The sequence below is a fragment of the Rhinopithecus roxellana genome, chromosome 16 (assembly GCF_007565055.1).
Source record: "Rhinopithecus roxellana isolate Shanxi Qingling chromosome 16, ASM756505v1, whole genome shotgun sequence".
Lineage (NCBI taxonomy): Eukaryota > Metazoa > Chordata > Mammalia > Primates > Cercopithecidae > Rhinopithecus > Rhinopithecus roxellana.
Genome location: NC_044564.1, coordinates 16,401,385 through 16,428,821, shown reverse-complemented (window position 1 = coordinate 16,428,821; position 27,437 = coordinate 16,401,385). Strand labels below are relative to the sequence as shown.

Genomic DNA, 27,437 nt, shown 5'->3' with positions numbered 1-27,437 from the left:
TGCTGGGCCCTGGGATGTCCCTTCTAGCAGCACTTTTTGAAGGACATTTGCTCTCTATGGGCCACCAACTCTTCTCTGGGCAATGTCCCTGATTCACTAAGTGGATCCCTAGGAGCCACGTTTGTATTGCATGTCCCCATCCTTCTGACAGCTGAGTGGACAGGGCAACACCAGTGATCCAAGCCAGGTAAGCCAGATAAGCCAGATCTTCTCTCCTGGTGATTAGGAACCAGACCTGAGAGGCTGAAAGTGAGGCTCAGTGGCTGGGCAAAACTATCACATGTAAACTTGGGAGCTCTGAGGTATCATCCGTCTTCCCCTCTGTGCACTGAGAAGTCCAGAAATCTTGTCTGAGAGAGAGTGGGGAGTGGTAAAGCAGATATGCACAGAGAAGGATGGACACAAGATGGAAGGAGCATCCTGCCCACTTTCTAGGTGCTGACTCTGGAGGAATTGTAGGTATTGGACAGAGAAGCTGTGGGCAGAGATTTCTCAGCTACCCATGAAGCAGCAGTAGCTGCCTGGCAGGGCTCGAAAACAGAGTCAAGCAAAAGGCCTTGGAACCTCGAGGCCAGGGGTTCTCTGTGCACTATTCTTTCTGCAGACTTCTCTCAGTCTGCTGGCTGGAGCCTCAACTGCCAGACTCTAGTGTTTGGAGCTAAGGGAGTGAGGCCTTTTAAAAGAGATCACATATTGGAGAGAAACCCAAATCAGAAGCTGGCAAATTGTCTAACTGGGCTGCCACCCAGAGGATATTTGGTGAAGAGAACTCTAGTGATCCCTCGACGGGGGTCCTGGGACATGAAGAGGCCGCAGGCTCTGAGTCATGCACCAAGCTGGGACAGGTGGCCCAGGGCTCAGTGTCTCTGAGTCTCATGCAGGAGAGACAGGTCAAGTATCCAGAGCACTGAAGCCAGGCGCCAGGCAGCGAATGAACCCGAGGAAACCAGACTCAGGGGAGGAATGAGAGCCTGGGATCCTGGCCTCAGCCACAGGTGTAGGGGACAGTGAGGTTCTCTGCGGCAGCCACCCTGAGAATGGCCACTGGCATGTCTGCTGCAGCCAAGGGGACCCACGACCTGCAGGATCGCCTCCTGAGGCTGGCCTGCCTCTCCCAAAATACTGCAGAGTCTGGGGCTTGAGAGGCATCCTTGTGACCTGGCAAACCTGGGCATCTACCAGGGTCCTCTGATCTTCTCAAGGAAGGAAACAACTGTCTTTTAAAACTCAGTTTTTGGGGCAGGAGGCTTGGTGCTCTGTTACCATGACTGCATTTTGCCGGTGCCTCCTTAAGGATGTCAGATGATCCCACCAGCTAAAACGAGCAGGTAAACCTCACATGGGCAGAAGCTGCATCACCCAACTCCCTGAACACCCTACAGCACCACCCCATAGCACTCTGGGGGGCAACTGTCTGCAGTGACCTCTTAGAGGGGCCCCCCTACAGTCTAGTGTCATCCTGGAGGCCAGCAGGTGCTGGTAGAAATTTGCCATCATTCTGGTCCATCCCTCCCATGATCACTGAACTGCATTTGAGGACATTTTTCTTCCCCCTACCCAGCCTTAGACCCCTGGGTTGCTTTCTTGGTGGTAAGTAGTACCTATTGAGGGAAATTCATAAAAGTCCCCAACTCAGGTTGGACACAGTGGCTCCTGCCTGTCATCCCAGCACTTTGGAAGTGGGGATGGGAGGATCACTTGAGACCAGCTAGGAAGTACAGTGAGCCCCCACCTCTACTGAAAATTAAAATAAAAAAATTAGCCAGGCATAGTGGTGTGCACCTGTACCCAGCTACTTGGGAGGCAGAGACAGCAGGATCACTTGAGCCTGGGAAATCAAGGCTGCAGTGAGCTATGGCAGTGCCACTGCACTCCAGCCTGGAAAACAGAGAGAGACCCTGTCTTTTTTTTTTTTTTTTTTTTTTTTTTTTTTTTTTTTTTTTTTTTTTTTTTGAGGCGAAGTCTCGCTCTGTCGCCCGGACTGGAGTGCAGTGGCCGGATCTCAGCTCACTGCAAGCTCCGCCTCCCGGGTTTGCGCCATTCTCCCGCCTCAGCCTCCCGAGTAGCTGGGACTACAGGCGCCCGCCACCTCGCCCGGCTAGTTTTTTTTTTTGTATTTTTAGTAGAGACGGGGTTTCACTGTGTTAGTCAGGATGGTCTCGATCTCCTGACCTCGTGATCCGCCCGTCTCGGCCTCCCAAAGTGCTGGGATTACAGGCTTGAGCCACCGCGCCCGGCCGAGACCCTGTCTTAAAAAAAAAAAAAAAAAAAGTCCCTAAATCAGTTCCTCAGATGTGGCAGCTCCACCTATATGCTAGATCTTTACTGTGCCTAGCCTCATCACAGGGCTGAGGAATGGAGGCTCAGAGATACTGAGAGCTACCCAAGAGCCTGGGAGGATCAGTGGTCCTAACTTCAGGTCCCCCTGCAAGGCTGGCTGTGCCTTTCACTGTGGAGGTCCACTGAGAACTCCAGAGAACAGGACTTGCCATGGGGCCCAGCTCTCCTGTACGAGACTCTTACAGACACCAAGCCCGGGGCCATCTGTCCCAGCCTGGTGCATGATTCACAGCCCGCAGCCTCTTCAGGTCCCAGGTCCCACCTCAGGGCACTCTAGGGTCCTCTTCACTAAATGTCCTGGGCTGCTGCTTAACCATCCCCTCCTCCAGAAGCCACCTCTGAGCCTGGTGCCTGATGCAGGTCGCCCTGTTGGATCCTGCACAACTGCTTCCCTAACAGGACTTGTTTAAGACTCTGAGCTCTGACCCGTTCCCTCACCTCCTCCAGAGCAGGAAGAGGAACAGGCTTTGTTCAGAGGGTTTTGCACTGTGCCCTCCAACCCTGCCCCAGCCTCACTTCCCTCTCACTACAGGGGCCTCCTCTCACCCTGGGCCTTCCGAGGACCCCCCATCCCCTACTCTTCCTACTACCTGTATTACAGCCTGTGCCTCCCACGAGAAGGCCCTTCCACAGAGACGGGCGAGTCCAACCAGGGGAGATGGTGGCCAAAGTTTCATAATCACCTTTGTGGCACTTTCATATTTCAATTGTTAAAAACTGATCAGTAATCATTTCTGATTATGTCTTCTTTTGTACAGTTATATGTTAGTTATCTTTCTGGGTAGAAAAGAAACATTTACCCATTGTGGAAAATCTGAAGAATACAGGGAAAATAAACTCACTCAATAAACGTACAGCCCAGAAATACTCAGGATGAGTGAGACTCTATTTTCATATATACATACATGATCGCCACTACAATTTTGTTCGCCTTTTTTAAAACACCTCATTTAAAATCCTTTAACTCGTAGGCTGATATTCTTGTTTTCATCTTAGTGCCAACACTTGCTTTCCAAATCAGGCAGAAAAAGGCATCTGTTCTCCATTACTTCTGCTCCTGACTAAACGCTCCCTTCCGTGTTGGTTTCCGAGGGGCCTGAGGTTGGTTGGAGATCATCCTGACAAGCCCACAACCCTCCTCTCCAGGTAACTGAATGTCCTGTGGCCACCTCCCTGCCTCCCTGGGAAAGCAGAGTGTGCTGGGGGACCCCCTTCTCTCCTTGCCCCTACTCTCCCCAGCATGAGGTGAGGAAGACTGCTGACCAGGGACGCTGGGTGGAGTCACAGAGAAGAGCAGGCCCACCCCTGCCCATAGCTCTGTGGTTCCTGAGGGCCCTGGCACAGGACCACCATCCTGTCCTCATTCTGGGCCCCGAGGGCAGGGGAGGGTCTTTAAGGCAGCCTGGGGGCTCAGAAGTGACTAACGAACACCTCTCTGCGTCTCACTGCCCCTCCCCGGCCCCACAGGCCCTGTGACCTTGCCAAGGCTGACATGGGTGAGGAGACAGGAGGACGAAGAGTAGAAGAGGGTCCCCTTTGCTCTTGCACCCTTGTTCCACGGTCCAGTAGGAAGAGGCCCATTCCCACCGAGGGCAGTACAGCAGTTCCACAGGCCTCAGTGGGCTCCAGCTCCTGTGTGGAAGCTGTTTATGGCCGAACACTCTGGGGACCCACTGGGCATCTGCAGCCTGAACTCTGGCTACTACCCAAAAGGAGACATCTATGCGTGTAAACTCAGAGAAGGTAAATTCACCAGACAGGCATGCAGGATCCCACCCTCCCACCCCTGGCCAGACAACAGAAACTCCTGCCTGCCTGCTAACAGTGGCATTCTTGGTGATGAAGGTGTGCCCTCAACCCACCACAGGTGTGTGTGATGTGGAGAAACTGACCTGGGGTCTCCCTGCCTTTCATCTTGGTATCTGGTTCTATTTATCTTCCTAGCTTGGGCAGGCTTATTACCAGGGCTGAGGGGCAGGGCGCTGGTCGCAGTCTTCAACAGAAGATGGTGGCCCCTAAGCTTCAGAGCTGTGGGGCGAAATGCTGCCTCCCCAAACGTGGCCAAGCCTCTTCCTCTCCTCTCTCACGCCCTCATTTCTCTGAGTGGGGCCCAGGCCTCCCCTGCACCCTTGGCTCTGGCTCCATGGCCTCTGTCTGCTCGGGCAGTATGACCTTCAGAGAAAGCTGTGTTCTTACAGCATCTGCAGGGAACAGCTGGTGGGGTCTCCAAGGAGGGGAGGCTCTTTCAGGGCAGGTGCTGGCCTTTGCGCCCAGGCAGGCTGACACTCAGTCTTCTGAGGAAGAGGGAGTCTGCTCCCCATTAGAGTAGGAAGATTTGGCCTGGGGGAGAGCTGGGAGTGCAGGGAGGACCTGGAGGAGCTAAGCATGGGGCCCATGAAAGTCAGGAAGAGAGAAGACCCAGGAAAGAGCATGAAGGTGAGTAACTGAAAGAAAAGAGCCCCAGGCAATGAAGATTTTCAAGCTACAAGAGGTAAATCTTCCCTTCCAACTCTCCCGTGGACTCTCCAGGAAGGCCCAGAATGCTCCTGTGCTTTTGCGAGTGTGGATTATTTCAGGGAATGTAAGAGGCAGTGCAGGATGGAGAGGGAGGTCGGTGGCCAAGGGGCAGCTGGCATCTGCTCATCAGGACTGCACGGGGTCTGGGTCTTGACTAGAGGAGACATCACAGGCCCACTGGCATCCTCCAAAGCAGGTGGCCTCCTGCTCCCCTCAGCAAGGTGGGGCTGGGCCAAAAGCCATCCTCAGAGGATGAGAAACAGGACATCCTCCCTGCAGGGCTGTTTCAAGGCTGCTGGAGGCAGAGCTGGGCATCTGCGCCAGCCATGAGACCAGTGCTTGGAAGAGATCCCCAAATCACTTATTCTAGACATTCAGATGGATAGTGATCTAAATGCTATGAAATGCTGTGGCCTACAGTGATCATGACAGCGTTGCAAACAGCATCATCTCCCTGGGACAAGGAATTCTCCCTCACCATCCTCCTTCCTAGAAGCTCTAATCTCAGTCATGAGTACTTAGCAGGAACTACATCCACTACACCCTCAGTAACTAGTGTGGTGTCTGGCAAGGAGCAGTTGCTTAATAGCTACTGAATGAGTGAGTGAGTGAATGAAGGAATGAGTGAGTGAAAGAAAGAAAGAAAGAATGAATGAATGAGTGAACAACAGGTCCAGGTCTAGCTGCTATTCAGGATCTGTGCCTCTGATTGCCATTTGATGTCTTCTCATTGGCCTGAGGCCAGGGGAGGTGCTGGCTTGCCTGTAAGCCATCTCCCTCAGGGTGTCCCCAGGAGTCCCCTGACTGGTGCTGAGAGTTCTGGAGTCTGCCCTTGTGCCTGTCTGGTTCTCCTTCCCACTGCTGGGGTGGCTCCCAGGGTGAAAGCTACTGACCCATTTGCCTGAGCAACCCACATAGGTGGGGAGGGAAAAGAGAGAGCCTCTGAGGGCTGGTATATCGTCACTCCCCCACCACCCCCCATCTTGGGTTTCACAGGCAGACAGACTGACTGACCAATATGGGGCAGTCCCCATATCTGGCCAAGCTGTGGAGCAGTGATGAAGAGGTGGCTCACTGGTCAGGAGGCTGTTGGGTGTGGCTCAGCTCTGTCCACACCAGAGTGTGGAGCAGGTCAGTCATTTTACCTCTCTGAGCCTTGTTTTCCACATGTATAAAATGGAGACACTGGCCGGGCGCGGTGGCTCAAGCCTGTAATCCCAGCACTTTGGGAGGCCGAGACGGGCGGATCACGAGGTCAGGAGATCGAGACCATCCTGGCTAACATGGTGAAACCCCGTCTCTACTAAAAAATACAAAAAACTAGCCGGGTGAGGTGGCAGGCGCCTGTAGTCCCAGCTACTCGGGAGGCTGAGGCAGGAGAATGGCGTAAACCCGGGAGGTGGAGCTTGCAGTGAGCCAAGATCTGGCCACTGCACTCCAGCCTGGGCGACAGAGCAAGACTCCGTCTCAAAAAAAAAAAAAAAACAAAAAAACGGAGACACTACGAATGGCTGTTGTGCAGGAGTGCTGAGGATTCGGTACATCCACGCACGCACGCAAAGCACCAGGACAGTGCTTGGCACAGGCCATGCTCAAACAAGAGCACTGAGCAGCAGACAGCCCCTCTGCCCTGGGAGGAGTGCTAGGCAGCACTTATCTTCTCTCTGCTCAATTTATGATTATGGGGACTGAGGAGAGAAGCTTCAGTGCCAGAGGAGGAGTGTGTGCGCGCACGTGTGTGCATGTGAGTGCTTATGCACACATGTATATGTGTGTGCACACAAATGTGTGAGAGTGTACATGCATGCATGCATATGTACACGTGTGACAGTGTGGTTATGTGAATGTGTACACAAGCTCATGTGTGAGCGCGTGCCTATGTGAGACTGCATGCATAGGTGAGTGCAAGTGTACAGTGTGTGCATGGGTATATGTGAGTGTGTAGGGCATGTATATGTGAGTGTGCATGTGCATGTGTGTGTATATGTCCAGGGCCCTGGATACTGGTGCATACCTGCCTTTACTGGACATTCTGTGTCACTGGATGTTTCCAGCCTCCCCTCAGACCCTGAGTCGCCATGATGCCCTTCACCCCTGGTGGTGCCATGGCTGTGGGGGCACCCCCTTCACAGTGTCCCATGCCTTCTAGAGATCACCTGGCTCCTGGCACAGGAAAACACCAGTACGTGGAGCTCTGCGATGGAATTCCTGAGCAGGCGGCCTGGGGCTGACAGGCTCTCCCAGGAGCCGAAGCTTGGGATCCTCAAGGGAGGCAGAGGCTGTGGCCACTTCCCTGTCACTAGTGCCTAGCAGGGTGGGGGTCAATAAATACCCAAGGCCTGAGGCCATTAGGCTGCAATATTCTCAGACCCCACCAGGCGGAGCCACATGCCCATCTCAAGACCAGGCCACTTCTTAGGCTTCCGGTTTCAAGAACCCACACTTTTGACCAAATCTACTCCCAGGCCTCCTGCAGCTGTGCTGGAGGAAGAGACTCCTGGATCAGAGGAGGTGTGGGGCTGCTCAAAGCATGGGGGCTGGGGCCCCGACACCCATCCTGCTCTTCTATCCTCCCTCCTAGTCAGCACTGCCCTGGCCAGGCTGCTGGAGGAGCCACAGAGCAGCCTCACCGAGGCCAGCATGGGGTGGGTGGGGCAGGGCCCGTCCCTGCCCGGGGTCTGTCTTCAGCTCCCTCGGCCCTGAGCACCGCCCCTGGGAGGGAGGCCATGCTGAGGCCACACTCACCTTTCCAGCCCTGAAGACATCTCTTCACTAAACTCTGAGCTCTCACTACTGCCTGGAAAAGGAACACAGGTCAATGAGCACAACGGCCTCACAGAAGAGGGGCCCGTTCTCCCGGGTCAGGCCCCTGAGCTCACAGAAGTGCCACAGAAACTGCTTCCTCACATTGGGAGCCTCGAGGTACTCGAGTTTTTGCTACTGCTTGTTCTAACTCTGCTCTGGGAGGGTCAAAGAACCACCCCATCCCACTGTTCCAGGCAGGTCCTCTACGACCTTCCCACTGCCCCCGAAGGCTGCAGCTAACTGCCCACTGGCCCGCTGGGGTCTGGGTCTTCAGGCTTTCTTCTGGGCCTGACCTGGCTCCACCACTGCCTCCCTTCTGGCCCACATGAAGCCAGGACTAGAACAGGCCTCACCTGGTGAGGCCAAATGAGCACCTCTTCCTCTTCCACAAGGGTCAGGGCTTGACTAGACTGCTGGTCACAGCGCAGGTACCTGGCATTAGACAGAAGCCTCAAGGGAGAGCCCCTGCAAACCCCTGGCCAGTGGGGTCACAGAGAGGGGCTGGGTCCCACAGTTTTGCTACCTGTTTCTCCTTCAGGCCTGTCCCTCTGGGCTGAATGGGCGGCCCTGCTTCTCCCAGGCTCACTAAGCCCTCCTGAAGAAGAGATTTTCTCCTGTCACCCAAGCACCCATGCGCAATGCTCTGGACTGTCCCTCAGACCTCAGAGGCTCTGAGGTTCAGTGCTCCTGAAAGAGCGCCAAGACTGAGCACTGGGAAAGCAGGAGGGAGGGGTCCCAGGCCCCTTGGCATCTGTCTGAGTAATGGCCCTCATCACAGAGGGGAGGACCAGCCCAGCTCCCAACAGGGCACATGCACACATGGCCACTTCATCAGGGCTTTTGGCCCCAAACAGAAAAACAGTTTCAATTCCCCAACTTGAGGAGCCGGGAACCAAACAACCTTGTGATCTCCCGTCTGGACGCTGGACAGCTCTGCATCTGCCTCCGTTTTCTGTCTCAGGAATAGCAAGGCCTGGACTCAGGCACAGCTCAGAAAGTTTTCTGGATATACAACAGCTGTTCTGCTGAGTGCTGTTGGGCCGGCATTCCCCAGAGGGCATTCCTCAGAACCCAGGTCCCATTCCAAGGAAGAGGGTCCCATGACCAAAGAATGTGGACACTGTGGACTCTGATGCCTTCTTAGAGGACTCCTCCCACCCACCAGCACAGCTGCATCTCTGGGAAGAAATCTGCACACCTTTACTTAGCCCAGCCTTTCCCCACGCATGACCTGGAACTCTTCTCCCAAGGCACACCTCAGAACCCTGGACACATTGTCCTGAGCCGTTGTATAACCCTGACTGGCTCCAAACAGGATGACCTCCTCTGAGGACAGAGGGAGACACAGAACATGCTTGTCAGACTTCCAGGGCGTGGGAGACGGCGACCCCTGGACTCATATAGCCCACGCCCTCTGAGACTGACTTGCTTTCACAGGGACGTGGGAGTGATTCCTGCCCGTTTCTCCTGTCCCCTCCCGCCCCCTGCCCCATGCTTTGGGCCCTCTGCCCTGCAGTCCTCACAAAATCAACTCCCAGCTCGGCAACTGGTCTAACCAACAGCCGTGGGAGGACTCCCTGCTAAAGGAAGCCGAAAGACACACAGACACACAGACCACAAAGGCATAGGCACACTGAAAGGCACCAGGCACCAGAGAGAGCACTGGCCTGATGGCAGTACTAACAGGGTGCTGCCCACCTGTCTCAGCTGACCTGGACACTGCAGGGGTACGGACCTACAACCAGAGCTCAACACCAGCCTGAGTCCTAATGTCAAGTTCGTCCTATCCCAGCCTCAGCAGCACAATTTCTGCCTCTTCTGTTGCCATAGCACCATGTCTGGCTGCCACTCAGTGATGCAATTTCATCCCTGAACATCAGCTTTTCATCCTCCCTCCTTCTAGCTCCCATTGTGAAGACAAGTACGCAGTGAGAATCCTGTAGCCACCCAGCTACCCTCCCTGGCAGCCTCTCCTGCTTTGCCCTGCAGGGCCCTGTGGGTCATGATCCCTCAGGGACAGAAGCCTGACTGTGGTCCAGTCTGCTCTAGGGAGTTGCCAGCCAATAGCAGCTGATCTCAAGAAAGTGTATGGCTGCTTTTTCTACCTGCCTGCCATGCCAACAGCAGGATGACGACAGATCCAGGGCTCTTCATGAAGCCCACGAGGCTAGGAGACAAGGGTTTCTCTGGCTCTGGGTGATTCCTGCAGGCAGCCACCTCTGTAGGGAGGTGAGGGGCCACTGGGTCCCCCAGAATGATAGCGCCACTGGGCATGGCACAGTGACACAGAGACAGACACAGAGCACACACTGGGCCTACAGCCCACCAGCCTATCATGTGCAGGCCGGAGACGCTTACCTAGGGAGAGTCCATTGGTGACAGCAGAGGAGGAGGTCAGGGCCAGGCCCTTTCGGGGACTGCGGGACTCTAGGACACTGTCGTCCAGTAGGTGCCTTGCTTTCTCCGATGGGAATGTCGCACTTTTACTCTCAACTACACTCAACTGACACATCATACTGGAAAACGGAAAGGAAGAAAGAAGGCAAAGCTCCTTATCTATGGAGTGACAGTGGTTACACCTGCCTGGGGGCCGCAGCAGATGGTGCAGCTGCAGGAAAAAGGCCTCCACCCAGAGCCATGGTACAGGCTCTGTCCTCTCTCATGCCATGACCTTGGGCAAGTCACATCCTTTCTCTGAGCCTGAGTTTCTCCATCCATCCAATGGGGATAACGATACTTGCCCTGCCTGTCTCCCAGGTGGCTATGAGGCTTGAGTGAGCAGATGCTGCTTCTGAGTGATGAGGCCGCACAGGTGAGCGGCAGTGGGCCTGTGGCCAGGATGTCTGCTCCTGGAGTCACACACACCTGGTCTAGGCCCTTGCTCCGATGTTTTTCCACCATTGCAAGGAACTTCACCTTGTTGAACCTCATTAGACTCATTCTCAAAATATGTAATAATAGCACCCACCTCAGAGGCCTGCATGGGGACTCAGGGAGATCATACTTGACAGGCATGTGCAGAGTGTCTAGCACAGAGGGCTGCTTAACACTCAGAGAGCAACTCTTTCTCCTCCAGCCTTGGAGCTCCTCCAGGGCCTGCCTGGGCTGGGCTGAGGCTTGTGCCTTGGAAGTGGTAGGTAGGTAGGTAGGTAGGTAGGTAGGTAGGGAAGGAGGAAGGGAGAGAGGGAGGGAAGAAGGAAGGAAAGGAAGGAAGGAGGAAGGGAGGGAGAGAGGGAGGAAAGGAAGGAAGGAAGGAAGGAAGGAAGGAAGGGACTCATCTGTTCAGAAGCCTCTGCCTAACGCCCTGGAGACACAGGCACAGTTGCCCCAGCCATGCCGAGGACTCACGCATGTCCCCCAGCTATTGGGCCCCACAGGGCTGATGAGCCAGCAGGTTCACTGCTCTGTAGGCAGATGCCATGAGAAACTGAACACCGCCCTGGATGACAATCACTGGTGTCCACCGGACTTTGGGGTTTTTCCATGAGTCATTAACTGGGCTTGGGCAAATTCTCTGGAATGTCACTGCTACTTCCCTGCCCTTCCCTGCACCCTCCCTCCACCAGCTGCTGAGCCTGAGACACCTGTCAGTGGTGTGGACTCAGTGCTGCCACAGTGCCCCTCAGCTCTTCCCAAGCTCACACCAGCCTCAGGAAAGTGCACTGGCCAGGATTCCAAAGGCTCTCATCAGCAACTCCCAGAACAGGGCAGGGGAGGGACCCCGTCAGCAAGTGTTTCCCTGCACTGTGCCCAGGCCCATGTGCAGGACGGTCTGAAGCCCGGGGGAGGGCTTGTTCAGTCACCCACTTGTTGCCTAAGCTGTGGCTCTTCCTGTGTCTGGGGACTGGAGGTGTGGGGAGGCTGCCAGCAACAGACGTATCAGGACAGGTGGGCCTCCGGCTGAACCTCGCACAAACAGAGCCAGCAGAGGGACCTGCAAACAGAGCAGAGAGAGCAACAACAGGGGTTATGATGGGAGGGTGAGGGGCTGTGCAGGCTGGGTTGGGGTGTAGGCGGTCCCCGGGTTTGGAGTACAGCAACTGGCCCAGCTGTCACAGATAGGGCAAGGTTCATAGGAGCCCTGCAGCTTCTTACTCATTAGATATTGATCCTTCACTCTCCATATAGTAATTGACTCCCTAAGGCTGACAACCAACTCTCAGGATGGTCAATGTCCTGCTGTGCATGGCACTCCCTGATGGACACGGGGATAAGCAGCCTAGTCTTGGCCCTGCTTCCCCATGGCATGACTTATCCAAGGACACCCAGCTGGTGAACAACAGAGGTGAGACTTCAAAGTGTGTCTTCTAGGCCGGGTGTGGTGGCTCATGCCTGCAGTCCCAGCAATTTGGGAGGCCAAGGCAGGTGGATCACCTGAGGTCAGGCGTTCGAAAACAGCCTGGCCAACATGGTGAAACCTTGTCTCTACTAAAAATACAAACATCAGCCAGGTATGGTGGCACACACCTGTAATCCCAGCTACATGGGAGGCTAAGGCAGAAGAATCACTTGAACCCGGGAGGTGGAGGTTGCAGTGAGCCAAGATTGTGCCACTGCACTCCAGCCTGGGCGACAGAGTGAGACTCCGTCTCAACAACAACAACAACAACAACAACAAAGTGTGTTTTTTAACACCAAGTCCATTCCCTTACCCCTGAGCTCTTACACAGCCACTTTCTGGTCTCTGTGTACTCATTAAACACAAAGGGGCAAGAGCACAGCTAGACAGACAGGGTTCAGATCTTAGGTCTTTCATGTGCTACCTGGGACCATGGATAGGTTACTGAACTTATTCCTTGAGCCTCAGTTTCCTCATCTGAAAAGTGGGAATGATTCAACTCACCTTGCAGGTGGTCAGAAGAAGTCCATGAGGTAATGTATGCAGACTTTCATAGTTTTTAGCCCTCATACTTAATTTATTATGGTAATTATTACCATGTCCTTCTCAACCCAGTCATGGGGCTAACAGGTCACCAGAGCCAGGCAGTTAGGGGTGCAAACCTCACTGCACTCAATACACAGAGATTGAGGCTGAATCCTTCATGCTGGCCACATCTTCAGCTATGTCTGGAGGAATGTGACCCTGGCCACTGTGGCACTCTTTAGTTTGTCTTGCTTGCGAAGGGAGGTCTTTAAGGGAGGTGACTCCAAAGGCTCACCTAGCTCTGGCTATCTGGGCCAGGCACCAGGGGTGGTTGCTGCCAGCTGAGTGCTCACTTCCCATGAATTGCCTCCTCTGCCATCCCCTCTCCTTCCCAATCCCACTCTGCACAGGCACCTTCTCCTTCATCTGCCCCCACCAATCCCTTTATTAGGCCTTAGCCAATTTTCTTATTCTCAATAACATTCCAAAATGTCACTTCTTTCCTTAGTGCCCCCAGGCAACTCCAAGACCCCAAACCTTTCCAATGCTGCCACTCTTTACTTCAGTGACAACACTGGTTGTCAGGTGGGACCTCTCTCACAGCCACCCTTGCAGTGGCCATGCACACCTCCATTCACACTGGCCTTCCTGCCAGGCCGGGGTCCATCTCTTCTCTCAGGTCCTACCCATCTCCTTTGAGAATTCACTGCCTCACTTTCCCCTTCTCTCTCTGACTCCTTCCCCCAGGCTATAGGCAAGCTCTAGTCTCTCTTTTCCTGTAAGCCAAGGTCCTTCACTGGATCTTTTCTTAGCAAATGGAGGTCTGTGCTCCTCTAGTCACTCAGCTCTGACTTCTGTACTTAATGACACGTCCACTGACCTCCTTCTTGCCAAACCAATGAAGGCTTGTCAGCATCTCCCAGAGCCCTTGGTACCTGGTGCTCGGGGTCACTCCTTCTCAACGTGCCCTCCTTCCTTGGCAGACGCTATGCCACACTCTCCTGCTTCTCCCTGTGCCTCTTCAGTCTCTGTCACCACCTCTTCCATGAGCTCCTCCTCCTCCTCTAACACCCTTCATGCTGGAGTTGTCTACACAGGCTTCCCTCTTCAGCTCCTGTTTTTTATTTGATTGGATAGCTGATGACTCTTAAATCTTGACTACAGTCCTCTTTTCTTCTTCTTCTTCTTCTTCTTTTTTTTTTTTGAGATGGGGTCTGGCCCTGTCACCCAGATTGGAGTGCAGTAACGCTATGACAGCTCACTGCAGCCTCAACATCCCCGTCTCACCGGCTCAAGCAACCCTCTCACCTCAGCCTCCTGAGTAGCTGGGACCACAGGATGGTGCCACCAGGCCTGGCCCAATCCTCTTTTCTGAGCCTGAGACCCATATATCCACCTCTTGGCACTATCCCTCCATCTGCCCTTTCTTAAGATGCACCAAGTGCAGAACAGCTGAGGCTGAGCCTGCAACTCCTTCTTCTGTTTCCAGCCTTGGCTGGAGGCATTGTGCGTTACCCAGTCGCCTGGCCTGGGATGGGAGCCCGCCCTCGGCTCCTCCCACACGGCAGTGCGGCTCTTCTCTCCTCCCTTCCCTCCTCACTTGCTGCACAGTCACCAGGGCCTCCAGACTCTGCACAGCCCCTCCCTGCCCACTTCTCTTGTCACTGACTGGTCTGGGCCCCCATATTTTATTGTCTTCCTGCCTCCAGTCTGATCTTCTAAAATCTAACCCAAGCACAGCTTCACAAGTATTTGAAAAACGTGAAGCTGACCATGTCATCGCCTTGCTTGAAACCATCCATGACATGGTGTTCAAAGTTCTTCCTGACCTGGCCATTTAAGCCAATCTTAAAATCCCGATGGGGGCTGGGCGCAGTGGCTCATGCCTGTAATTCCAACACTTTGGGAGGCCAAGATGGGCAGATCACGAGGTCAGGAGATCAAGACCATCCTGGCTAACATGGTGAAACTCTGTCTCTACTAGAAATAAAAAAATTAGCCGGGTGTGGTGGTGGGCGCCTGTAGTCCCAGCTACTCGGGAGGCTGAGGTAGGAGAATGGCAGGAACCTGGGAGGTGGAGCTTGCAGTGAGCCCAGAATACGCCACTGCACTCCAGCCTGGGCGACAGAGCGAGACTCCATCTCAAAGAAAAAAAGAATCCTGATGCAAAAGGAAAGGAACAAAGTAGCCAAGACTATTCTGAAGAAAAACAGTGCAAGACTTGCCCTACTGGATGGCAGAACAAAACCTAAAGCAGTAGTATTTAAACAGTGTGGTATTAGGCATGGATGCAGACACAGTTCAGTGACTACAAACTGAGAGCCCGACCTGCTTCCTGATGGTGGTGGCATTACCAGTCAGTGAGGAAAGGAGGAACTTTTCAGGATGGGGGCAAAACCACTGGGTTTCATGCAGAAAAAGACAAAATTAGAGTCCTGCCTTATGTTAAGCAAGTGGATTAATGTGACAAATGTGAAACGCAAAACTACTGGGAAAAAAAATAGGAGACAATCATTATAATCTTGCAGAAAGGGAAGAAAGAAAAAACACAAATCCTAAAGGAAAAGGTGAATAAATTTGACAACATTTAAATGTCGGTACCAAAACCACCAACCAAAAACGACATCAAAATCAGCGTTAAAAGGTGAGTCATAGTGTGGGAGAAGGTATGTGTCACCCCTAAACCAACACAGGATTAGCTTTCAGATATACAGAGAACTTCAAATATCTTTAAGAAAGGGAAAACCACACAGAGAGAACAAGCAAACGATATGAAAGGCAAATCCAAGGAACAGAATCTCCAAATGGCCAGTAACAATAAGGAAAGACACTTAACCCCACTGGTAATAATGGAAATGCAAATGAGAGCAAAAGGAGGTATCTTTTTATTCCAACAGATGGTAAAAAACAATAAAAAATTTAGCTTGACAATGTATTGCATTGGCAGAGGTGGAGGAACAGGAACTCTAGCTTGGGGCTCCTATGCAGGTAAAATATTTGGGAAGCACTGGTGATTCTAATTTGGGTTTTTACTCTAGAGAAACTCTTGCATATATACACGAGGAGCCACATATACGAGGATGCCCAAGGTAGCATTGTGCATCACTGCAAAAAAGCTGAAACAAGCTACATGCCCATCAGCAGGGAAATAGATACATGAGCTGTGGTTTATTTGATCAACAAATTTTACAAAGAGAAGACGAAACTGCATCTATAGGTATCAATATAGATAAATCGTAAAAACTTAAGTTTCAGCTTGGGCAATATAGTAAAATCCCATCTCTAAAAAAAAAAAATACAAAACCTAGCCCAGTATGGTGGTGTGCACCTGCAGTCCCAGCTACTCAGGAGGCTGAGGTGGGAGGACTGCTTGAACCCAGGAGGTGGAGGTTGAAGTGAGCTGATACCATGCCACTGCACTCCAGCCTGGGCAACTGAGTGAGACCCTGTCACAAAAAACAAACAAACCAACCCCAAAACTTATGTTAGGTAGAGAGAGTAAGTTGCAAAATAATGTTTATGGCATTATGCCACTTAGGTCAAATTTTTAAAACACACAAAACAACAGTATATATGTTTACACATAAGTATATATGCAGTAAAACACAAAACCTGCACAAGAATAATGCAAATCAGCACAGCAGTTACCTGTAGGGAGGAAAGGGAAATGAGGCAGGATGGGGGTAAGGGGCCCTCCCTCCATCTGTAGTATTATTACTTAAAGAAATATGTGGTGAACCTGGCAAAATGTTAACTGCTGCTAAATACGGATGGTGGGGACAACGGGTATTCCCCATGCATTAACTATTTCATTATTTAAAGTGAGACTACTTTAAAAATAGTGGTCACCTACTCTGTGCCAGGTGCTGTGCTGGAATCTCCATCTGCCCCTCCAGATTTGTCCTCCACCCTGTGCCATGGACCAGGGGGCTGCACATGGGGCTAGGTCAGTGGGCTACCTCTGGCTCCTCACTGGGTTAGGCTGATGGGGAGCAGGCTGGGGCACTGCCTCCTCTGGATCTCTCCCTGCGGGGTCACTCCTGAGAGGTGGCAGTCTGTTTCTAACCCTGGGGTACTGAGCTGTCCTTTGGGGTCCCCACACTCTGCCCACATCTTTGTAAATAGCCCCATTCTGAAACTCTCTTCCAACCACCCAACTTGAGTGTGTCATCTGTGTCTGCCTTGACCCTGCAGTGCCTTCACATTTAGTCCACACAGCACTCCTCTGAGGTCTATATTATTAGCTTCAACTTGCAAGTAGAGTAGTAGAAGCTCAGTGGGTAGGCATCAAGCATGCGTCCAGGACCTGGCTGGCGATGGGGTTAGGTTCAAGTCTAGGCCTTGTGAGTGCATGGAGCAGACACCTGGGACCACCTGCCAGGCACCTTCTCAGGAAGCACATTCTCCTCCCACTGATGTAGACAGGGGAGGCAATGCCAGTCCAAAGCGGCCTCGCCTCTGGCCCCAGCTGATGGGTCTACGAGTGGACACCCTCCCCAGGATTTTTGGATTTGAGCCTAGAAAGCATTTGAGGACAATCTCTGTTTGATGAATGAGAAATAAGGATGGCCATGTTTCCCTGCTTGTGGTGAGGGAATCTGATCTGTGGTGACAGAAAAAGAAAGTAACCTCACTGAGTGAGGCCACAAAGCAAGGTGGAAGAGAGTTCTGTTTCAGTTGTTCCTGACACCCAGTGTATCCCTGGCCTGGCTGTTCATCCTTCCTTGGTTTCTGTGAGCCAATGGTTCCTTTTTCTTTCTTTTTTTTTTGGAGACAGTCTTGCTCTGTCACCCAGGCTGGAGTGCAGTGGTGCCATCTTGGCTCTCTGCAACCTCCACCTCCTGCATTCAAGTGACTCTCATGCCTTAACCTCCCAAGTAGCTGGGATTACAGACATACGCCACAATGCCTGACTAAATTTTTTTTTTTTTTTTTTTTTTTGTATTTTTAGTAGAGACAGGTTTCTTTAGTAGAGACGGGGTTTTGAGACCATGTTGGCCAGGCTGGTCTCAAGCTCCTGGCCTCAAGTGATCCACCGATCTCAGGCTCTCAGCTGGAATTGCAAACATGAGCCACTGCACCCAGCCCAATGGTTCCTCTTTTGGTTGAAGTCAGCCAGAGTCTGTCTTTGTTGCTGCAGTTCAAAGAACCTTAACAAAGAGACCCCACCACCCGACACTGACTCTTGGCGCAGCTGCCTCAATAAATTAGCTTGATGGCAGGAGAGAGGGGAGGCTCTCTGAGGCCCCAGTTCCTGCTTTTCAGATGGCATCTCAAGAACAGGATCTGACAGACCAAGCCACAATAATGGAACTGGAGAGGTGTGGCTCTAAAGTAAAGGTTCTTGGCTGAGACTTCACAAACCCAGGAGAGGTGTATGGAAGGCCTTTGAGGTGTACAGAGGACTGAAAGTGCAGCTAAGCTTTTGTATGTGTGCATTTTCCTGGCAAGGGATTCCATGTGGTCATCATCTTCTCTGAGGCTCGGGAAGATCACGAGGTCAGGAGTTCAAGACCAGCCTGGTCAATATGGCGAAACCGTCTCTACTAAAAAATACAAAAAATTAGCCAGGCATGGTGGCACGTGCCTATAGTCCCAGCTACTCAGGAGGCTGAGGCAGGAGAATCACCTGAACCCGGGAGATGGAGGTTGGAGTGAGCTGAGATTGCGCCACTGCACTCCAGCCTGGGTGACAGAGTGAGACTCCATCTCAAAAAAAAAAAAAAAAAAAAAAAAAAAGAGGCTCTAATTCTTAACCAAAGAATGTATCAGAACCATCTGGAGAGAGTGTTAAAAATGGAGTTTCTTGGGCCCACCCTTGGAGACTGATTTTGTGGGCCACAGGTGGGTCTGGGCGTTGCCGTCAGCCAAAGCTCTCCAGGTGATTCGGCTGTGCAGCCCAGGGAAGAAACTCTGCTCAAAGCGCTGCAATAAAGGCAGGCTCTGTTCCGAAGGAAACATCTAGTGCAGTTGTTCCAGAGAGGAAAAGGAAGAATGAAAACCATCCTGCTTTGTTTTGGTTTTGCACATATTGCTCAAGAAACGAATCCATGTAGAGGGTGGATCTTGCCTTGTTTATCAGCAGCCGTGTGCGAGGGATTACAGTCTCGCTGCCTGAGTCACTCTGGCTCCCACCCTGACTCAGAAAAGTGTTTTCTGAAGGTCAAATTGCATTGCTCCTCCCTTGTGGTTTGGAGTGGAATCCAAGGCTACCTGGTGTTGTGGTAGTAATAATCATGATGATAATTATAACCTAATGAGATGCACCCGGCGCCGTGCTCTGTACCTGTGCCACAACACTTGAGGTGGAAACTCTTAGTAGCCCCATTTTACAGATCCGAAAGTGGGGCTTACAGAGCTACAACACACTGGAGGCAGGACTTGATCCCAGGTGTGTGGCACTCTTGTGGTGGCTGGGGAGGAAGGCTAACTGTTCAGAGGTCAGGTGCTGGTCAGAACACGAGGAGGGAGGAACACGGTGGCCATATCTGAAGTGATCTAGTAAACTGGAGACACTTCCTCCAGGAAGTCTGTAGGGGGTAAGACCCAGTTACTACCCTTGAGGAAAGGAAGGTGATGGGAATTAGCATCTATTACGCACTGTGGGCCAGACTTGAGTAAACACTTCAAAGTCCTGTTCTTTGACTCCTATGAGGTTAGTAACTTTTATCACCGCCATTTTAAAGGAAGGCTCAGAGGCACTCTGCAGTCACACAGTTGGAAGCTCCAAGTCTCTTCTGGTAACTTCTTTTGGCCCTTCCTGTTCACTCCTGCCTGACTCGTTTTCCCATCTGTCTCCATGTGCTTCCTGCCTCTAGCTCCGATTCCCATGCTCAGTCTCTCCCAAACCCACTGGACTTGCCCTTGGTCTCTTCCATTCAATTCTTGACTCTCCCTGCAGGACTAGGCCTGGATCTGCCCCCTCTTCTTTCGGCTATGGACGGCCCCGGGAGGCATGCCTGGCCTCAGATGCCCCTTGACCCAACTGGAGGAAGGGTGGGGGGCCCAGCAGAAGAGCCTGCAGCTTCCCTGGGCGCCGTTTCAAAGCTGATGCTGCTCCCCCCGCTCTGGGTCTCAGCTCCTCCCCTCTTCTGCATTGTTGACCAACAGCCTGGGTCTGACGCGGAAGCAGAAGAATTCCCATTCAACTGGGCCCCAGGGATGGGGGGCCTCCCTGCCAGTAAGTGACACCCTCTGCTACTGAAAGGCCTCATGTTCTTGCCCTGCCAAGCCTGGGGTGGCCACCACGTGACAGCACCAGGGACACGTGTCTTCTGGGACCGCTTGTGAGCTGGTGGCTGGCAAGTTTGTTTCTCCATGTCTCGGGGCAGGGGCAAGGGTGTGGGTGGTCATCATGCACCAGGGCTCTGGGCTGGCTGAGCAGAGTACAGTTCCTGCTGCCAGCCCCGATATGGCACGGACAGCTGGAAAAACTGACCATGTGGCTTGACTATCTCAGAGGATTGCTCCGTTTTTCCTCAGCATAATTTTTCCATGAATAATCTTTAAAGCTCTTTAAGTGGCTGTTTCTTTAGCAGTTTTATTGGAACATATGAGAACTGACAGTCTCTGTGGGGAACGAGATATCATGTTGAAAAAAAATCTGGTTTTCATTACATTTCTTTCAAGAAAGCAACAGGCTGCCCAACAGACCACTCATTGATTGGAAGAGAAAGGAGCCCAGAGCCTCCTAACAATGGCCTTGGAGTGGACAGGATGATGAAGAGTGATGGCAAAGACTCAGGATCTGAAGGCACACAGGCCTGGGCCCCCACCTGTGTCTGCCACTTGCAGGCTAAGTGACCTTGGGCAAGTCACCTCACACCTCTGAACCTGAATTCTACATCTGCAAAACAGGAATGGTGACCCTGACTGACAGCCTCCCTGTGAGGAGTAAGCCATACAGCATCCCTCCCTCCTTCATGTGACAAACTTTTCCTGAGCCCTGACCTTGGGCCTGCCCCTGGGGCAGGAGCTGGAGATACTACACTGGATTAGAAAGATGAGTTTCTAGTCAAGTGTGGGAGAGACAGAAGTAGCCAGGTAATTAGACCAGGAGGGACATCTACTTTTACATGAGAATACTAACAATAATAAATACGGTAAAGGCAACAACTATACCAATAATATAACTACAACAATAACGATGGTAATAATGACAGTAGCTAATGTTTACTGAGCATCTACAAAGCACCAGGAACTGTGATCAATGCTTTGTACACCTGATCTTAATTAAGCCTCACATTAACACTGCCATGCAAGTACTGTTGCTATCTTACTTTTAGGATGTAGAACTGGACGGGGGAAGAGTTCAGGAACTTGCCCGGGTGAGCAGTCAGTGAACAGGATAGCCCTGAGCACGGTGCACGTGAGAACACAGAGGGGACCCCTGGAGGGTCTGATGTCCAGGCAGGTGCAAGAGCTCCAGCAGGAGCAGTGATGGATGCAGACAGAAGAGCATGTGCACAGACTCGGGGTGACAGAGAGCAGGGCCTTTGAAGAAGCCTGGAGTTCAATGAGGGGAAGGTGTAGAGATTTTTAGGAAGGGGCACTGATGCATTCAGATGTGTACCCTAGAAAGTTTGCTTTGGTTGGAGAACAACTGGATGTTGCTTGACACCAAGACTTGACACCACAGGCTAGGGGTATGGAGGGAGGGGGACTTGGAGTGACCGTCAGTGGAGTGGTATCCATGGTATTGTCAGGTTTTGGGGACATGATGAGAAGTTCATTTTGGGATTGATGTCTGGAGGCCACTGGGTAGATGAAGAAGACGTGTTTGGGACGGGAAGCCTCGTTCCCACGGATTTCCAGCAGCATCCAAGTGGCCTGCCTGGGACAGCACTGCCCTATTTAAGCAGCCTGGCAGCCCTGCTGCCGCTCACACAGGCACTTTCCAAGTATCGCACATCGGAAATTAATGGGAGGCAGCTGTGGCAGAAGGGAAACTACTCAGCTTGGAGTCACAAGACTTGGGTTCCAGTCCAGCCTCTGCCCCACGCTGAGCTGGGAGCTCACAGTCGAGTCTCATCCTTCGGAGCCTACGTTTTCTCATTGGAGAAGGGGGCTTGACAACTGTGCAACTGGGTGCTCTTGCAGGTGCCACTCTGAGCCTCTGGTGCACAGAGTGACTTTCACCTAATGTGAAGGGGGCTCAGTGTCCTCAGTGTCCCTCCTGCCCATGCTGAGAATCCGGTTCCCAAGGACTCAGGCCCTCTCCAGGTCTGCCAGACCCCGTGTCTCTCCAGGACACTGGGGCCCCTCTGCACAGAAAGTCTGTGTTGAAACCCTTCTCTGGCCAGGTTTCACAGTGGAGCCTGGGAGCTGGTCACTTTCACATTCACACACATTGTTTCTCATACATGCAGCTCTCACGAGTTCTCCCCGACAGCCAAGAACTGTCTCACACATCACTCAGAGGGCCTGGTTCATTCTCTTTTTTTTTTTTTTTTTTTTTTTCTTGAGACAGGGTCTTACTCTGTCATCCAAGCTGGAGCGCAGTGGTGCGATCATGGCTCACTGCAGCCTCCACCTCCTGGGATCAAGCGATCTCGCCTAAGCCCTGAGGAGCTGGCGTTGTAGGCACGGGCCACCATGCCCAGATAATTTCTATACTTTTGTAGAGATGTGGTTTTGCCATGTTGCCCAGGCTGGTCTTGAACTCCTAGACTCAAGCGATCCTCCTGCTTCAGCTTCCCAAAGTGCTGGGATTACAGGTGTGAGCCACTGCACCTGGTTGACCTTGATCATTTCTTTCTGTAAATGGCATCCAATCACCGGTCCTAGGGCAGATTCCTAGGCCACGGGGAGCGCGGAGCAGCAGATGCCGGGGGAGCTGCTGGTACTCGTGAGGAGCTGGGCCGCATCCAGGCAGGGAGTTGGCCAGAGGTAGGTTTGAGTCTCACCTCTTCTGCTTGACCTTGACGTGACAGATGCGAGACTCCAAGAACAAAGGAGATGTGAAATCCCAGAGTAATGGGCCACAACTGGCCTCCTATCCCTGGAGCTCCTCACAGAGGGCCCCTCCCGCCCATCTATTCTGAAAATATAAACAGGCAGATAGAGTATGTTTCTGGAGAGAAGAGCATGTGGAGAGAGGGCCTACCCCTTGCCCCGGGACTCTTTTTCTACTCACACATAGTTGGGGGGAGTCTCCACAGACCCCCTGGGGAGGCTGAACTATGTCTCTACCAGTCAGGAGACCCAAGGGAGCTGCTGTGCTTTACTCAGGCCTCACGAGGCCAAACGGCTGTGCTAGAAGACAGTGGTGGCCACAGGCCAAACGGCTGTGCTAGAAGACCTGTTGTGCTCACAGGTCTGTTAGAATGAGGACAGGTACAGCCTCCTGTAGACCGAGGTGGCCCGTGTGAGGAAAGCTGGCAGAGTTGAGGGCTGGAGGGGACCCAAGCATCAGGAAGCTGGCAGTGGGCACCAGACTTTGTGGGGGGCATGGACGGGGCTGCAGGGGTCCCCCAAATAGACTTGCATCTGCCTGGGTCAAGGGACTTGTGGAATCTCTGAAATACCCATGAAAGTGCCTGGGAGAAGAAGCATCAGCGATATCAGCTGCCAGCTAGAAGGCCCTGTGAAATGGTTTGCCCCCTCCAAATCTCATGTTGAAATGTGATTTCCAGTGTTGGAGGCAAGACCTGGTGGGAGGTGACTGGATTGGGGGGCAGATCCCTCATGAATGGTTTAGCACCATCCCGTTGGTGATAAGTGAGTTCTCACTCAGTTCACGTGAGATCTGGTTGTTCAAAAGTCTGGGACCTCCCCTCTCCTCACCCCTGGCTCTCTTGCTTCTGCTCTCACCATGTAACATGCTTGTCCATCCTTCACCTTCTGTAAGCTTCCTGAGGACCTCACCAGAAGCCAGGCAGATGTTGGTGCCAAGCTTGTAAAGCTTGCAGAACTGTGAGCCAATGAAACCTCTTTTTAAAATAAATTACTCAGTCTCAGGTATTTCTTTATGGTGATGCAAGAATGGCCTAACACAGAAAATAGGTACTAGGAGTGGGGTTATGAATTAGTACATTTGCAGTACTATAAAGGGATACCCGAGGCTGGATAATTTATAAAGAAAAGAGGTTTAGGCTGGGCGTGGTGACTCATGCCTGTAATCCCAGGACTTTGGGGGGCCAAGGTGGGCAGATCACCTGAGGTCAGGAGTTCAAGAGCAGCCTAGCCAACATAGTGAAACCCGTCTCTACTAAAAATACAAAAATTAGCCGGGCATGGTGGCAGGCAACTGTAATCCTAGCTACTCGGGAGGCTAAGGCAGGAGAATCACTTGAACTCAAGAGGCAGAGGTTGCAGTGAGCCCAGATCATGTCACTACACTCCAGCCTGGGTGACAGAGCGAGACTCCGTCTTTAAAAAAAAAAAGGAAAGAAAGAAAAGAGGTTTAACTGGCTCATGGTTCTACAGGCTATAAGGAATTATGTTGCCAGCATCTGCTTCCAGTGAGGGCCTCAGGAAGCTAAGGTACAAGCCACCATGCCTGGCTAATTTTTTTTTTTTTTTTTTTTTTTTTTAACAGATGAGGTTTTGCCATATTGCTCAGGCCGGTCTCAAACTCTACTCTGGGCTCAAGCCATCTGCCTACCTCAGCCTCCCAAAGTTCCAGGATTACAGGCATGAACCACCATGCCTAGCCCCTAAACATGAGATTTGCAGGGGAAACATACTCTCTTTGCCCGTTTATATTTTCGGAAAGGATGGGCGGGAGGGGCCCTGCATGAGGAGCTCCAGGGATAGGAGGCCAGTTGTGGCCCATTACTCTGGAATTTCACATCTCCTTTGTTCTTGGAGCCTCCATCTCAGCAGCCTGTCACGTCCAGGTCAAGCAGAAGAGGCGAGACTCAAACTCACCTCTGGCCAACTCCCTGCCTGGATGTGGCCCATATCACCCTATGCTCCAATTACCACTGTATCCTCTCCCCCAGTTGCTGCAGGCCAAAGAGATGGAGAAAGGCCTAGGGAGGGAGAAGGGCCAAACACCCCTGCTCTCTTGCCACAAGCTGCCAGGCCTGAAGCACCCCAACCAGGCTGAGACAAGGAGATTAGATTTAATGTCAGATCAGGTTTTGAGTTCTGATTCTTACATGGAAGTTGCCTTCTGAGGACCAACTGGGGACAATGTGTGTCTCAAAAGTGACTGCAGGAAAGTCAAGGACATGCCAATGTAATGCTCACTTGCACTATACAGATACATGGAGCTGCAGGGACAGAGCCCAGAGGCTGTCCAGAGCCTTGGGCTTGGCAGCTGGTTCTGCCACTTCCTCAATGCATGAGGCTGGGCGAGCACCTGCATCTTCACCTGTAGAATGAGGATGACACTGGCCCCACTTCGCAGTGTCTGTGTCAGGGTCACTGAGTGAGCACAGGAGAATACTTACGATGGTGCCTGGCAGACAGTACATGCTCAGTGCAGCTCAGCTGCTATCACTGGTGTTATGTAACTCTTGGAGTCTCTGTTTCCCTCCCGTGGAACAGCTGAGGTGCTGGCTTTAAAACCCATCCACAAAGTCTCTGATGCTGCTCCCATTCAGTGGTAGGGTCTATGTCCCTCTCCTTGGATCTGCAGGCCTTCGTGACTGCCCTGAGCAGCAGAGTGTGGCAGCAGTAAGGCTGCGTGACTTCTGAGGCTGGCTCATGAGGGCTCTGTGATACAGGTTCTACCCTGCTCTCCTTGGCCATTTGCTCTGGGTGAAAGCCAGCTGCCCTGCCGGAGGCTGCTGATACTGAAGCTGCCACGCTGTGAGGAGGCCCAGGCCACAGTGGGAGGCCACAGGTAGGTGTTCCACGCCCCCCACTTGTAGCCCCAGCCCCATCTGGCAGCGAGCACTGAGCATGTGAGTGAAGATGGCTCCAGGTGACTCCAGCTCCAGCCCCAGCCCTGTTCAGCTTCCTGACCCACACAGTCTATGCATGTAGTAAAATGGTTGTTTCATGCCCTTAGGTTCTGGGGTGGCTCGTGAGTGACAGCAGTACTGGTATGCTGGTGACTGCCCCAGCAGGAGCTCCCTCTGTCCCCCTACCAACTCCCCGATGTCTGGACGGCACCAGAGCCTGCTTGGGAGGCCACGAGCTAACACTCTTAAGAGGTGAGTGTATGCCAGGCGCTGGACTAAGGGGACTTCCCCAGAGACCCTGTGAAGTATGTCTGTGTGACGATTCCTATTCCTATTTCTCCAATAGGAAAACAGACTTACGGGGATCAAACCAATGGCCCAAGGGCCTACAGCTAAGAACTGCTGGAGCCAGGCTCTGAACTGAGCTCTGCCTGACTCCAGAGGTGGTTTCTACCACCAGGCAATACGACAGGGAGACACACAGGTGTGTCAGAGAGCAGTCCTCACAGTGCGAGCACAGAAACCAGAGGCCAAGGCCGAAGATTTTCCTGGACTCGCGGTGCTGCCCAGGAATCTTCCGAAAAAACCTGTCAGTTGGTAAAGCCACGTGGAGGCGGGACTAACAAAATCTGGAAATGTCTTCACCAGTTCCAAAGTACACACAAACATTACTTGCCCTCTCTGGGGGTCAGCGTTCTTTATGATTTTTTTCTCTCCAGGAAAATATTAGTTCATTTATAGAAACTAAACATTACATGTGGAGGGAAAATGGAAAACGTGGCATTCTTGGCCTTTTTTTCTCCACAGACACAGAAACTGAGAAGGTTTCTCCATTTCCTTTCTCACAGCCTATTTGTTGGTATGGATCTGCCCACGCAGTCATTCTGCAGCAGTGGAAAGTGGGGGCCAGCTCTCTGTGGGGGGCAGGGACCAACCCAGAGACAAAGGGCAGCCTCAGCCCATAGACCATTTCGGACGTGAATCAAGGCCTCAGAGGGCAAGACCTGGGCCGCTGTCAATGCCAGGGCAGGTGGGCTGGGTAGAGGGGTAGAGGTGCGGGCGCTGCCTAGAAGAGGGCCAGAGAGACCGCCCGTCACATTGGTCTCGCCCCTACTGCCTCCTTTCAGGTTCCTCAGTGCGCCCGTCCTTGCCCCTGGCAGCTTTTGCTGCCTGTTTCCCCCACTAAAACGTGAACTTTGGGGGGCAGGTTCTTGCCTTCTCTCACTGGGCACCTGGCTCATAGCAAGCCCTTGGCCCGGAAGTCTTGGGTGAATGAACCAATGAGCACGTCTTCGGGCCTCTCCTTGACAGGTGTGGGGGGATGTGCCTACTGGAAAGGGCACCGAGCTGAAGCCTAAATCCCCTCCTGAGGAGCCGGGGAAGCCTGCGTTCCTCCCATTCCTGGGACTGCAAGAGGCACATTCCTGTCCCTGAGTCTGGTCGGGCTCCTGTCACGCCGCTCAGTCTGGCTGCCAGGTCCAGAAAGGCCTCCCTGGAGCTGCCCCTCTGGCTCCACCTCCCCAGGACCCCAGGCTGCTCCACAGCTGCAGCAGCACCCGCTCTCTGTCTTACGAGGCTGCTAGTGGGAAGCTGGGACCCCCAAGTGTGTCTGAAGCCTTCCAGGCACTCCTCGATTCTCTGGTGATCAATGAAAACCTTCACATCCTGCTTCCAGGGCTGAAGCCAGGGATTTGGAAAATTGGTTGAAAACACTCCTATAAGCTGGGGCTCGCTCTGCTGTGGAAAACTGCCGGCATCAGCACTTCTCCCAAGGCTGTGCCGAGTCAGCAGTCGGCCCACTCTGGAGCTGCCTCCGAGGACCAGGTGCCTACAGGACCCTGTGAGGAGCTTGAAGAGTTGTGGCTGATGGAGGGATTTCTGTCCTGGGCTCTAGGAATTCTAGACTGGGCCCTTCCTCAGGGGGCTTTCAGTCTGGCAGGGCAGACAGACATGGGCAAATAAGCACACAGCTAACTGTGCCATCACTGCAGAGGGAAGTGCCACGGAGGGGCACGAGGGCCAGCTGCGGGAAGGAGCCGGGGCTAGCATGTGCCGGT

The 27,437-nt window shown here is 52.7% G+C and overlaps 1 protein-coding gene across 1 annotated transcript in view; it reads right to left on the bottom strand.

Moving 5' to 3' along the window:
* RALGPS1 (Ral GEF with PH domain and SH3 binding motif 1) overlaps positions 1-27,437 on the bottom strand; it is a 315,889-nt gene that overhangs the window by 18,026 nt on the left and 270,426 nt on the right. Inside the window, 3 exon segments of the mRNA XM_030919367.1 lie at positions 7,603-7,654; positions 10,021-10,178; positions 11,470-11,596. Coding sequence (XP_030775227.1) covers positions 7,603-7,654; positions 10,021-10,178; positions 11,470-11,596 — 337 coding nt within the window.